The sequence below is a fragment of the Mauremys mutica genome, chromosome 2 (assembly GCF_020497125.1).
Source record: "Mauremys mutica isolate MM-2020 ecotype Southern chromosome 2, ASM2049712v1, whole genome shotgun sequence".
NCBI classification, from domain to species: domain Eukaryota; kingdom Metazoa; phylum Chordata; order Testudines; family Geoemydidae; genus Mauremys; species Mauremys mutica.
The window spans coordinates 162,760,174-162,774,668 of NC_059073.1; the positions used below are offsets into that span (position 1 = coordinate 162,760,174).

The 14,495-nt window shown below is 42.8% G+C and overlaps 1 protein-coding gene across 4 annotated transcripts in view; it reads left to right on the forward strand.

Annotated features, from left to right (window-relative positions):
• LOC123363966 (death associated protein) overlaps positions 1–14,495 on the forward strand; it is an 86,208-nt gene that overhangs the window by 38,625 nt on the left and 33,088 nt on the right. Inside the window, exon 3 of one of the 4 annotated variants that reach the window (XM_045005621.1) lies at positions 13,847–14,227. The exons of 2 other annotated variants lie outside the window; for them this stretch is intronic. In XM_045005621.1, the coding sequence (XP_044861556.1) occupies positions 13,847–14,105 (259 nt within the window). In that variant the 3' untranslated portion in view covers positions 14,106–14,227. Of the gene's footprint in view, positions 1–13,846; positions 14,228–14,495 lie in introns of those variants that run through there. One more of the 4 variants, XM_045005622.1, reaches the window with a different exon arrangement.

Sequence of the window (14,495 nt, forward strand, 5' to 3'; positions counted from 1 at the left end):
CAAAGAGGACTTTGGTTTCACCCCACTGGCTAACCACAAGTCACACAAGCAATTCCCTTAGACCTTCCAGTTTCCTAGTATCACCACCAGTGCCACTCGTTATGGGGACAAATGGTTATGAAAACCAATACCCCAGTAAAAGAAAAAAGGTTCTCCTGATCCCAAAGGACCAAGCCCCAGACCCAGGTCAATAAACAAATCAGATCTTACCCACAAATCACGCTGTTGCCAATCCTTTAGAATCTAAAGGTTTATTCATAAAAGGAAAAAGATATGGATGAGAGCTAGAATTGGTTAAATGGAATCAATTGCATATAGTAATGGCAAAGTTCTTGATTCAGGCTTGTAGCAGTGATAGAATAAACTGCAGGTTCAAATGAAGTCTCTGGAGTACATCCACAGCTGGGATTGGTCGTCAGTCCTTTGTTCAGAGCTTCAGTTTGTAGCAAAGTCCCTCCAGAGGTAAGAAGCAGGATTGAAGACCAGATGGAGATGAGCTATCAGCCTTTTATAGTCTTTTCCAGGTGTAAGAACATCTTTGTCCTTACTGTGGAAAATTACAGCAAAATGGAGTCTGGAGTCACATGGGCAAGTTCCTGCATACTTTGCTGGGTTACAAGGCATATCTGCCTTCTCTCAATGGGTCAGTTGTATAGCTGATGGTCCTTAATGGGCCATCAAGCAGGCTAGGCAGAGCTAATACCAACTTGTCTGGGATGTTTCCTAGAAGCATAGCAGACAGTACAGAGCCAATATTCATAACTTCAACTACAAAATTGATACACACATATAGACAGCATAATTATAACCAGCAAACCATAACCTTGTCTTAGACACCTCATTTGACCCCCTTTATACAAGACTTGGTGCCACTACAGGACTTTGGTTGCAACCATGTTCTATATGGTCCCAGTTCAGATCAATAACGTGACAACCTGTCTAAAATTTTTAAGTAGTTTCAGTTGTATTAAGGAATTCATGTCTGATCCTATGTCTTTTTACTATGCATGGTTTAAAAAGTTACTACATTTAAGCCTTGAGTCAGGGTAGATGCACTTCAATGACTGGCAAAATGGCACAGTGAAATAGCATTCCTTCTTGATGAAAGCCAGTTTATAAATATAAATTAATATCAAGTCACCCATTTGGTTTGCTTAATATGGTCAGCACCTCACATTTTTTAAAAAAAAAAGCCCCCAGAACTTTTTTATCATATTTTACCCAAATTTGTAGATGCCCACAACAGTTTATTTTGTATTATGCAAAACATGGATTTTAGTCTCGTTTTAGTATTCTCTGTTTAAATGGATATTTAAATGTTACTGCACTTCCTTATGACCTTGAATAATCTGTATCTGTCATCACAAATATGTTCTGTCAAAGTCTCTTCTCTCATCACCGTCTCTGGGAATGATCTAAACCATTTTGTTAAAACAGGGCATTAACATTAAAGAGAACTTTAATGCTATAGCATATTCATGGCAACAGAGCATAATTATATTTGAGATTTTTTTTTAAATGAAATTGTGTTGAATTTAGTGTTTGGATTTTGTGTGGGTTTAGTAAACCTGAAAGGTGCCAGAGCCACAGCTCTGGAGACTGAAACCCACTATTTCACCACAGAATGAAGGAACTTGCTGTGGCACTCACCATACTTTCTGTGCCTCAGTGGTGACCTAGAGACACCAGCTGTAATGGTAAGATAGTGAATTCTTCCTGCCCATTCAGCCATTGGTTTCTGCTGAGACTAGCTGCAAGGGTGATAAATAATGAAAGTGTGACAGTTGTGTCTGAAATGTGGACTGCTGTGCACACTGTGAACAGGGCTCAGACCACCAAGTTCATAAAGCCCACCAAACAGCTGTTCTGTGGTTAGGGTCCTACCAAATTCACAGTCAGTTTTGGTCAATGTCATGGTCATAGGATTTTGAAAATCATAAATTTCATGATTTCAGCTATTTAAATCTGAAATTTCACGGTGTTGTAGTTGTAGGGGTCCTGACCCAAAAAGGAGTTGTGAGGGGGATCGAAAGGTTATTGTGCGGGGGGGGTGGGGCGGGTTACAGTACTGTTTCCCTTACTTCTGTACTGCTGCTGACGGCAGCGCTGCCTTCAGAGCTGTGCAGCTGGAGAGCGGCAGCTGCTGTCTGGGAGCCCATTTCTGAAGGTAGAGCTACCTCCAGCAGCAGTGCAGAAGTAAGGGTGGCATGGTATGGTATTGCCGCTCTTCTGCGCTGCTGCTGGCGGGGCGCTGCCTTCAGAGCTGGGCACCTGGCCAACAGCCACCTGCTCTGAAGGCAGTGCAGAAGTAAGGGTGGCAATACCATGACAGCCCCCCCACTCCCCCCCAAAAAAATAACCTGGTAACCCCTCCACAGGAGCCAGGACCCTCAATTTGAGAAACACTGGTCTCCCCTGTGAAATCTGTATAGTGTAGGGTAAAAGCACACAAAAGACCATATTTCATGGGGGCAGACCAGTTTTCACGGTCCATGATGTGTTTTTCATGGCTGTGAATTTGACAGGGCCCTACCTATGGGAACCCGACTTGCGCTTAAATTGAACTGGTGACCTAGAAAAGGTCTCTGTCCAGTTCAAACCCGTCACACTCCCCCACTTCTGAATGCTTTTTTTCATAAAGGTGGAATATGGGCAACTACATTTAAGTATTGTATTGTAGAACAGCCTTGTTCGTTTTTATGCTTCACTATCTTAAAGTTTGCCCAGAGATGATCTCATGGGAGTTTTAAATAGAACATTGTCACAGTTCAGACAATATTTTGTACAGAGTCTTGATCTATTGTAAAAATGCTCAGTTTGATTTTTCATTGTATTTCTTCTAAAGACTCTCTTTTACCAGTATCTCTTCTTTAGGATTAATTCTCTCATTTTTGTTACTAAAGCAATATAAGGGTAAACCCACTAGAACAGGTATATAAGCAGCTTATGTTGTGTTTTTCTGGTTTTCTTATGGGAATTTCTTGGTTTCCAAAACATCAAATAATGTTTTTGAAAGCAGTTATACACTTTAGTCAGTCTCCTAAACAGAAACTTAGTTTTTGAAGAGCCAGAGTATTATCAGAAATAGGAAGTCTGCAAGAGAATCAGTAGGTTGTGGGACTACCAGGGAGTACAGGGAGCAATAAGGATGATACAAGCACTGCAGAAAGACTAAATGATTTCTTTGCATCAGTCTTTACCACAGGGGAGACACTGATCCCAGCCCTATTTTTCCCCCCGGTGACAAAGATAAGATTCTTATCAGTGATTGAGGTGTCAGTAGTAGAAGTTGGAGAAAAATAATAAGTTGAGAAGTAAAGACCAGATGGTATTTATCCAAGAGTTCTGAAAGAACTTAAAAATTAAAAATGGCTGGAACTGCTATGAAAAATGTGCAACCTCTCATTAAAATCAACTACTGTATTGGAAGGTAGCAAACATTATCTATTTTTTTAAGTGATAGAGGTGATCTTGGAAATCAGACCAATAAGCCTTACTTCCATACCATGAAAGCCAAGTGATAATAAGTTGCAAAACCCCCCACCTAAATGAATAAGGACAAAGCACAGTTTCTGTAAATAAAAATCATGCCTTTGTGATCTATTAGAATTCTTCAAACTTGTCAGCAAAAGAGGAGGAGGAAACTATTGGTATCATTTGTTTATACCAGTGGTTCTCCATTGTGGGTCGCATACATGGCCCACAATGTGTTATGTGGTTCCGCATCCAATACTATCTGTGTGGCCCAAGGATGTCACATGGGCCACAGCTGTGTGCTGATTGGACTGCAGGTTTTTTTTTTTTTTTTTTTAATATATAGGAGATATACCAATCTCCTAGAGCTGGAAGGGACCTTGAAAGGTCATCTAGTCCAGCCCCCTGCCTTCACTAGCAGGACCAATTTTTGCCCCAGATCCCTAAGTAGCCTCCTCAAGGATTGAACTCACAACCCTGGGTTTAGCAGGCCAATGCTCAAACCACTGAGCTATCCCTCCCCCCGACTGCAGGTTCAGAACCACTGGTTTATACTTTTCAAAGGGCTTTCATTTAGGGACACGAGTTGCTGAAAGTCAGTTATCCTTCCCTTGGCAAGAAATTTCCTGCAGCTATGGTTTAGAAGCATGAAGACGTGTAAGAGAATTTTTTGGTACATTGAACATTGGCTGCCCTAGCTGTGCAGCATCTGTGATTGATGTTTGGTACTATGGGCACTCTGCAATCTGCAGACCTAAAGGGGTTGCAAATATTGATAATTCCGCATGGAGCTAGTGTAGAATCTGTGTCTCAGGATGATGGTGGAGGTAGCGAGCGAATATCACATTTGTTAGATGCCAGGTGTTCCTCAGAGGACATTGTCGTCCTCATCTTCATGAGGGCAATTGTCAGCTCCTTCTCTTCTTCCATTCTGTATTGCAGTACAGGATTAACAGCTACTTTGGGGAGGAGGGGGGTGATTTTTTATTTCTTCTCGGGTATGTCTCATCATCATCATCCATATTGGTTGTGTTCATAGTAAAGATTCTTATACAGACAGGAAGAGATGAACAGCTGGCAGGGGTAGGAGGCTAGAAACGTGTGTGTACTTGATGAGAGGGGTGTTTTTGAAGACAAAGGAGTCTATAAAACTAGTACATGTTGTTTTATCAAGGGACTGCCTGTCAGGTCTAATTTGAAATCATCAAACTAATTGTTACATCTGACAGGCTGGGAGCTGGGAGGTTGATAAATACATAGGTGAAGAAGTCATTTTTGCTCTAAATATCTTACTGTTTGATTTAATAGTGGAGGGTGCTGAGATGTGTATGCTAATAGTCTTTTTTTTTTTTTTTAAAGAACCACCAGCCCTGAATTATTTTTAAGTAGAAATGATGAGCTTTTTATGCTCTTTTTGTCAAATGCATTTTTAAAAAGGGGCTAAAGTCAAGTGCATACATTTGCACTCTATAATCCTTGTTAATTCTGCAAATATACAGATATTGTTAGTTACGCTGATGTGATAGAATGCTTACCACTAACATTCTGTTCATGTTTATATATTCTTCCATCCTTGTTAAGCACTCTAGCTTCTGTGATGTCTCTGCAACAGAGAACTGTACTAACTTCCTAACTGATCAAGTTTTAGAACTGAAGTATTAATTTACATGTTTTGTCAAATGAGATTGTATCAGAATCACTTGAACTTTAAAGTATTAATTGCAAGCTTATTTTGCACTAGACATTAAAAGGACAGTAGGGTCACCTCTTTTGATCAAAGCAAAGGCTGAAGGGAGCTGATTGGAAACTGACGCAGATAACAAGGACTGGTTCCGTGAATCATCTAAATTGTATTGATATCACTTCAAACTACTGATTTTAGATGTTACTAGTTCAGCAGTAACAGAATGCTCTGTGTTCAGAGCAAGATAAAATGAAGACTGCCAGAACAGCAGAGTGATGTGGGCTTTGAATGTCAACGTTTCTAATGAAGTTAAGACTTCAGACATCACCCTGGATTAAGTGCTGGCTGTGTTGGTTATCTTTGTGTTTTGTTCTGCCTATGGTTAAGGTTTTCTGAAGAAACGAATGAACATACGATCACAAACCACCATGGTTCCTTTTCTGTGTTTTGGCTTGTGACATGGCCAAAAAGTTTCAAAGATACCAGAAGGATAACTTCATATGTTTTTAACAAGTGAAACAAAACTTGCACATTTTAAATGTCTTGAGCTTAGATTTGTTTAAACGAAATATCCTTGTTGAAGCATTTTCTTAGCTTTTGTTACATTCTTACAAAAATCTTTACAAAGAATTATTTCTTCCTCATGCCTAAGGTCCCCAGATCCATTACAATAGGTACCTCAGCCTGCTTGGAGCTTGCAGAAGAACCAGACCTGTCATTCAGTGACAGCAGGGAAACCCTGCTTCCAGAAATTTTCTCCATTTTGATCTTCTTCCACAGCTGCTTGCAGTTCAGCCAAACCTCTGTGCTGTAAATTTTTCTGAGGGAAATGTCAACTTTTTATTTCAATTTCAGACTAACAGTTTGGCTCAGTATTTTGTCTAACTTTGTTTCCTAGGGCTAGTTTTTCTTTTCCCTTTGGAGGCATTGCAGCAGCTAGTGCCAGTTCTTAAAGTGGGGGCTCTCATCACCCCCACCTGTGCGCATCCTCCCGCCCAGCAATTCTCCTCCAGCCTTTAAATCAATTCTGTTCACCCACACTCCTCTCTGTATGCACAGAGATGCTTCAGTGAACCAGTGTTCATATAAAACCCATTCCTGTTACCCCCTCCTCAACTCACCCTATCCATGGGCGCCAACTTATATGGGCTCCTGGGGCTTTAGCCCCAGGAATATTCACAGACAGGGGCTCTGCTCCAGCAATATTTGGAGCTAGGTTTCTCCCCTGCTCTGCGCTGCCGCAGCGGGGAGCCCAGAGCCCTCTGATTCCCGGCCGCGGCTGGGATTTAAAAGGCTCTGGGCTCCCCGTGGTTGCAGGCAGCCCAGAGCCCTCTGATTCCCGGCCGGGGCTGGGATTTAAAAGGCTCTGGGCTCCCTGCGGTTGCAGGCAGCCCAGAGCCCTTTAAATCCCTGCCGCGGATGAGATTTAAAGGGCTCTGGGCTCCCCGCCGCAGCGGGCAGCGCAGAGCCCTCGGATTCCCGGCCGCGGATGGGATTTTTAAAGGGCTCTGGGATCCCCGCGGCTGCCAGCAGCCCAGAGCCCTTTGAATCCCAGCCCCTGTCCGCTGATTGCCCCCTCCCCAGACCCCTGCCCCAACTGCCCCCCAGGACCTCCACCCCCTATCTAAGCACCACTGGTCCTTGTTCCCCGATTACCCCCTCCTGAGACCCCTGCCCCTTGGGACCTCAGCCCCTATCTAAGCCTCCCTTCTCCTTGTCCCCAACTGCCCCCTCCTGAGACCCCACCCAACTTCCCCCCCAGGACCGCACCCCCTACCTGTCCCCTGATAAACCTCCTGGACTCCCATGCCTATCCAATTGCTGCCTGTCCCCTGACTGCCCCTTCGAACCTCTGCCCTATCCAACCCCCCCTGCTCCTTGTCCCTTGACTGCCCCCCGGAACTCCCTACCTCTTCTCCAACCCCCAAACCGCTTACTGTGCCACTCAGACCAGCGTATCTGGCTCCGTGCAGCTCCAGACAGTTGCTGCCATGCTCCCCCATGGAGCCCACAGCCCTCTCCCACCCCCAGCACCTGCCTTCCAGATTTGAACACCTCAAAATTCAGGAGTGCTCAAGCTCGGTTTGGGCAGCTATTACTTCATTTCTCCCAAATCAGTTTCCCCTGCAAGGTGCCAACTGAAGGTGTTGGAGAACAGAGAGATCGGGTGGCTTCCTAATGCCTGGAAAAGAGACAGAGGCCGGAGGAGGGAGTGTCAGTGCCTGTGCGGACTTCTGGGAAGTGCACGCTGTGGAAGGGGATGCTGTGATGCTTTGGAACAACTCCATACAAAGCCAGTCAGGACTCTGGAGGAGCCTCCTCTCTCGGAGCATACTGTCTCCAGGGCAAGAAGCTTACACCTTCCTGGGTCTGACCTCAGAGCATTCAGCATGCCCTTCCACGTCATGCACTTTCCACAGCGAGTCTGCCCAGGCTGGTCCTGGGGCAACCAGAGGTCGCTGCACCCCAACTCCGCAGTCAGATGTGACTCTCAGCCAGACAGTAAAACAGAAGGTTTATTAGATGACGGGAACACAGTTTAAACAGAGCTTGTTGGTACAGAAAACAGAACCCCTCTGTCAGGTCCATCTTGGGGGGTGGGGAGCCCAGAACCAAGTTCTGGGTCTCTCCCCATTTCCCCAGCCAGCTCCAAACTGACACTCCCTCCTCTGGCCTCTGTGTCTCTTCCGGACAAGGAGGCCACCTGATCTCTTTGTCCCCAACACCTTCAGTTGGCATCTTGCAGGGGAAACTGAGGCACCCACACAGTATTCAGAGAAAATATTAAGAACATTCCCACTTCATCACAACAGATGCAACAAAATATAATACTGTATATTGAAGTAGGCAAGTGCTGCTTCTGACTTTCCACTTTTAATTGACCCTTGTAATCTTGTGGCACTGACGCGTTGTAGCTTCATTTTATATCGGCTTACAGGGCGGGAGCGGGGGGGCACCACCATTTTGGGCCCCACCAAAAATTATACAAACCTGCCGCCTATGACCCTATCATATCCACTGGCAGAAGTCAGTGTCCCATTCTTTGTTCTCCATTCCCTCAACTGATAAATTCAAAGAACCAGAGTTTCCAAGGAATTTCCTAATCCCCACTTTACTGAACCAGTCACACCAATTCTTACGATAGACAGTAGCTGGGGATAATGGAGGTGGCTCATTCATGTGCCATTGTAATCTCAGGAATGGGTGCTAAAAAAGCCGCACATCCACTAGTTGGTGCTCCGTGATTCATCATTGTCACAGATCACTGTGACTATCCTGCACAAAATAGGCACACAACTTTCTATTCCCATTACTACTCTGTCCTGCAGACCATACACTCTAACGTCTTACAAGCAGCAGGGTTCCCTTTTCCTAGCCTGAGAGAAGCAGGAATGGCAGTAAGGGACCTGAAGTACTCACACCCTGGTTGCTGGATATCTGTTTGATTGGGTGTGCTAACCCTGCTGTAACCACACACAATCCTGGGAAGGGTCCCCTAGAGCAGTTCGGTCTGAGGGTCATCTACACTGCAATGAAAAAAAACCTGCACCAAGTCTCAGAGCCCAGGTCAGTTGACTTAGGCTCACTGGGCTTGGGCTGCAGGGCTAAAAATTGCAGTGTAGGCTCTTGGGCTGACACTGAAGGCCTCCCCCCTTTAGTGGCGAAAGAAAGGAAATATGTACTACTCAGTGACACTAGAGCGAGGAGAGGTCCCCCAAGGCTCTGTGCTGGGACATGTACTGTTCAATTGAGTAGCCAAGTTTGCAGACAATATAAAGTTATTCAAGATAGTTAAATCCAGAGTAGACTGTGAGGAGTTAGAGGGATCTCACAAAATTGGGTAACTGGGTAACAAAATGGCAGATGAAATTCAACACTGATTAAGTGCAAAGTGATGTACATTGGAAAAAATAATTCTGATTATACATGCACCTTGCTGAGTTTTAAATTTTTTATCTCCCAAAAAAGAGATCTTGGATTCATAGTGGGTAGTTCTCTGAAAACTTCCACTCAATGTGCAGAAGGGGTCAAAAAGGCTAACATTATGTTAGGAACGGGATAGAAAATAAAACAGAAAATACCATAATGCCACTGTAAAATTCAAAGTTCACCCACACCTTGAATAGTATGTCCAGTTCTGGTCTTGCCATCTCTAAAAAGCTATAATGGAACTGGGACAAGGTTGGGAGAAGGGCAACAAAGTTGATCAAGGATATGGAACAGCTTCCATACAAGGAGAGACTAAAAAGATTAGGGCTTTTTGGCTTAGAAAAGAGACTAAGGGCCTGACCTTGTGTGGCAGCTCTTGTGTTCAGGGGTTCTCAAACGTCATTGCACCGCGACCCCCTTCTGACAACAAAAATTACTACATGACCCCAGGAGGGGGGACTGAAGCCTGGGCCTGCCCAAGCCCCACCACTCTGGGGTGGCGGGGCGGGAAGCCCCACCTCCTCAGGCCAGGGTCCCGAAGCCAAAGCCTAAAGGCTTCCGTGCCAGACAGGGGTCCTGTAACCTGAGCCCTGCTGCCCAGGGCTGAAGCCCTCGAGCTTGGGCTTGGGCTTTGGCCCTGGTCCTCAGCAAGTCTAAGCCAGCCCTGGCAACCCCACTTTGGGGTCCTGACCCACAGTTTTGAGAACTGCTGCTGTAGAAAATTGCTATTTCATTTTGTTGTCAGAGAAGAAAAATAAATGGTAATGCATATTCGTGTATTATAAAGCACAAAAACACAGATGAATGTTGGTGCTGTCATCTCTTCAAGGGTTCATAGTGCTGTAATTATCCATTTTTATTACTGCAGCGTGAATACAGCATAAAATAATTTATACTTCTCTTGACTTTAACAGTTTTAACTTCTTTAGTCCTGTATTCTGCACTGTAAAGATGCAGTTCTACAAAAGTAAAAAAAAAAAGTAAACCAATTTGTCAAATTTTAAATGAAAAATACAATGTCTTTTGAAGGAAGAAACAAACCATACATAGTTCTGATAATTCAGTACCACATTTATAGCAGAATTTTGATTTCTTGATGCTCATGGTACAGAGCCCCTATGGAGTAAGAATTTTCTTTGTTTCAAAACAAAAAGGAGAGAAGAAAACATCTCAAATTTGAGTGCCATGAGGATTTGCTATGTAAATCCAGTCCATTTAAAATAAGTATCTTGTAACTTTAGGCTTTATGATTATCTAGTCCATTCATAATGAGCTGTTTCCTCAGTAGTCTGCCAAATGCTTCAGAAAAGTCTTGTAAATAGTTGATTTGTTTTTTCCTTGAAAGTTTGTGACTTTGACAGCTTTTTTCTTCCCACCCTACAAAATAAATTGTAGATTCCTTGAGGACTGATTTGATTATGAACTGTGTAAATAGTGGTTGACGTGTACAGTTACAAGGCTAAAACCCCAAATTTCCAGCCGTTAGGTCTGAATAGCTTTGTAGGAGGGATAAAGAACTATTTGACTCAAGATATCCAGTTCAAATCCACCCAGAGACATAATGACTGAGGTGTTACCTGTGGTCTAATGACTGTTTGTCCAAACTGCAATTGAAGTCTTAGCCTGAGAGTCAAAGGAATTGCCCTGTCATTCCAGAGAAGGTTCTTGAGTCCAAATCAGGGTTGATAGGCAACAGCAGTGCTATTCCAGTTGGCCTAACCACTTCCATGGATAAATAGAAGACTTAAGTTCTCTGGGTTGTCATGCCTGCAACTTACACCAATATTACATTCACTTCAAAAACATTCAGTGATCAGATAGTCCAATTTACACAATCACTGTTGTTATCAATAGACTAGAACCAACCAGCCCTTGCTTCTGTTCCTTTTTGATTATCTTTATAGAGTACAGGCCATGCTTTTTAACAAAAAAATCTTGTGATTTAAAGCAAATTCTGTGATACTGTTTTGAACCTAGACAGCTCCCAAGCTTCAGAATTAATTCGCTTGAGCAGTCTCATTATGTGCCCTTAATTTTTTTTATCACAAACACTTGACCCCAATTAATATATGTCCAAGTGAATGCGGATAAATAAAGAAAATGTTTGCCTTTGATTTTTTCTGAGATGGAGCATAACTTTTATTTGGCCAAGAAAAACGTTCTCCTAATCAAGATGTTAGCTCTTAAGTGAATACTGACGAACGACAAGACTGTATGGCTAATCCCCAGTTTTCAGTAGATGTAATGCCACTGGTTTTCTTGTAGCTGTGTTCAGTTTTCGTTTTAATCTGTTCTTGTTTTTCCCACTGAGGGGCCTCGTGTGTGAGAGAGACCCTTTTACTCTGTGAAAATTGGAATCACTAAATGACAGCAAACACTGCCATTTTTTCCCATCAGAAGCAGATTTGGGATCACAGCTCTTGTAGCTCTCATATTGGGAAATGATAGTTTTGATACTTTGACATCACTTTTTTTAAGACATGGTACATTGCCTGTTCGATGGTTGGCACTATATCCCAAAACTCGCTGGAAAACCTGATTCCCCTATATCTGAGAATTTCTGCTTCTGAAATATCAAAATATTCTGCTGCAGCAATTTGGACTGTTATTTCCTCTTCCCTTTCAAAAATGATATGCCATGTTGGGTCCAGCTTTGCCCTGTTCATTTTTTATTAAGCAACGCTTCTGCAATTTTCAGAGATTTTTTTTCATTGCTCAACGAAGTCAGTGAGGAGTAAATGTGGGGAGTAAGCACACACATCTTGTCAAAAAATAGCCAGTTATAAAAAAGGATGACCTCTCATTCACACTTTGTACTTCACCCTCAAGTGTCTATTATAGAAATGAATAAATACAGTCAAGAGTACTTCTGGGGTACAGAAGAATCCTTTCATTGCTTATAGGATATGGTGGTGAGAGAAACACAAAGGGAAGCTGAGCACCTATATCATGAATGAAAAGGTGTTACAGGTGTTATAGATTGCATTTTAAAATAAAAAAGAACTAGAAGTGGTTTAGATATGGGCAAGCAGATGAATAGAGGCATGGAGAGATGTTTGAAATTGGAGTCCCAGTCTTTTCACTCTAACAGGAGAGAGAAAGAGAAGGTACCCTAATGGGTCATAATAAAACTATACTAAACAATACTTGGTGCAGAGAAAATGGATTGAGTACTGCTATTTATCCTTCCTCATAATACAGGAACAAGAGGATAGTCAATGAAATTGAAAGGCAACAGACTTGATACTAATAAAAAGGAGTGATGTCTTACATACACAGGTAGTGGAAGTCACTGCCACAAGATACTATTGAGGAGAGGAGCATAGTTCCCAAGTTCATAAGAGGACTAGACATCTATATGAGAAAATCCAGTTATATTAGAATAATATTTTATTAGAAAAGGTGTAAATCCTCATGCTTCATGGCATAAGCCAACTACTACCTGACATGATTTGGAAGCAACTTTTTATGTGTGTTGGTTATTCCATAATTGCCCACTACAGAGAAAGATGTAAGAACCTCTAAATCATGTGAACCGACTACTTTCAAAAAAGCTCAGTCTTGCAAGGGAGCCGTGATCGGCCGAACCTGCAGATATGGCAGGTAAACAAACCAGCCCAGCCCGCCAGGGGCTTTCCCTGAACAAGCGGTGGCCCTAGTTTGAGAACCACTGATGTAGATGCTTTTGAAACTCCCACCTTTAGATGCCTCAGGAGGGACTCGCAAGTAGACCTAGGCAAAAATTGGAATTTCTAGTTCATGAGAAATATTTACATTTCAAAATTTGGTTTTTTTGTTCTTTGAACCAAAACCAAATTTTTCAAAATTTCTGAAACTTCCGTTCACAGGATAATTTTTGTTTTGGAACCTGAAACATGACGTTTCGGAAACAACATACACTCTCTGGGACCCAGGCAGCTGGAAAGTGAAATTGACATGATTCTTGTCAGTTTTACACCACCCAACACCATACAGCAACTCCTCACTTAAAGTTGTCCTGGTTAACATTGTTTCATTGTTACCTTGCTGATCAATTAGAGAACATGCTTGTTTAAAGTTGCGCAGTGTTCCCTTATAATGTTGTTTGGCAGCCACCTTCTTTGTCCACTGCTTGCAGAAAGAGCAGCCCGTTGGAGCTAGATTGTGGGGGCTTGGAACCAGGGTGGACCAGCAGCCTCCCTAAGTTCCCTGTGCGGCAGCTGCCCAGCAAGGGCTCAGGAGGAGGGAGCTTGCTGGCAGCAGCTGTTGTGTCAACTTGCTGATCTCTTTAAAAAGGCAGTGTACTTAGAGTGGGGTCAGTGTACTTAAAGGGGCAATGCACATCTCTCTCTCTCTCTCTCTCTCTGCCATGCTGTGTCTCCTCCCTCCATTCGTGCTGCCTTGTAGAGTGTGAGGCTACATTAACAGTAAGGCGTTAACCCTTGAGGGCTCAGTCGATTGCTAGTTCATCATTTAGCAGTAAGGCATTCCCTGGGAAATATCCCACCCTCTGCCGCCTCCATCTCAACCAAGCTTCACAATCATCATTGCTGTGTACAGTATTAAATTTTGTTTAAAACATACTCTCTGTGTGTGTGTGTGTGTATGTGTATATATATATATAGAGAGAGAGAGAGAGAGAGAGAGAGTGTCTTTTGTCTGGTGAAAAAAATTTCCCTGGGACCTAACCTCTTCTCCCCCCCCCCCATATTTACATTAATTCTTATGGGGAAATCGGATTTGCTTAACATTGTTTCACTTAAAGTAGCATTTTTTCAGGAACATAACTACAACATTAAGCGAGGAGTTACTGTATTGCATTGTGGATCTGCCTGGGAGCTGGAAGCCCAGGCTCCACAGCAGCCTGCCAGGAAAGCTGACAGAGAAGGCAGAGAGTTCTGATGGAAGCCTGCCTGGGAAGAAGGTTTCTGTGGGAACCTGGTCTGCAATTCCACAAAAATTGATTAAACCGGAACTGTTTTTGACCAGCTCTAGTTGGTATGCACTCCTATTTTTGAAAACTGTGGCCTGTATATAAAAAAAGTTTTACAATAAATTTCTTAATGTATTGAAAGTCTAAATAACTTTTTAGCTCTGAAGCAGTATGTTTTTGAAGTAACAGTTTTAATGCTAGGTGTTTTTAAACAATGCAGTTTTAGCCCCCTGATGCTGCAAACATTTATGCACATGCTTAACTTTAAGCACATGAGAAATCCTGTTAAAATCAATAGGATTACTCATGTAAGTAAAGTTGTATTTCTGCTTAAGTATTTGCAGGGTCAGGGCCTTCATTTTCAATATTGGTATTTTGCCTATAGCAATGTTGGAAAATTGTCAATTGATATACCTTACCAATAGTGGCATTTAAAAAATAGCATTTGTAATTTTCTTCATAATAAATTTAAAACTAATGTTGCAGTAGCACACA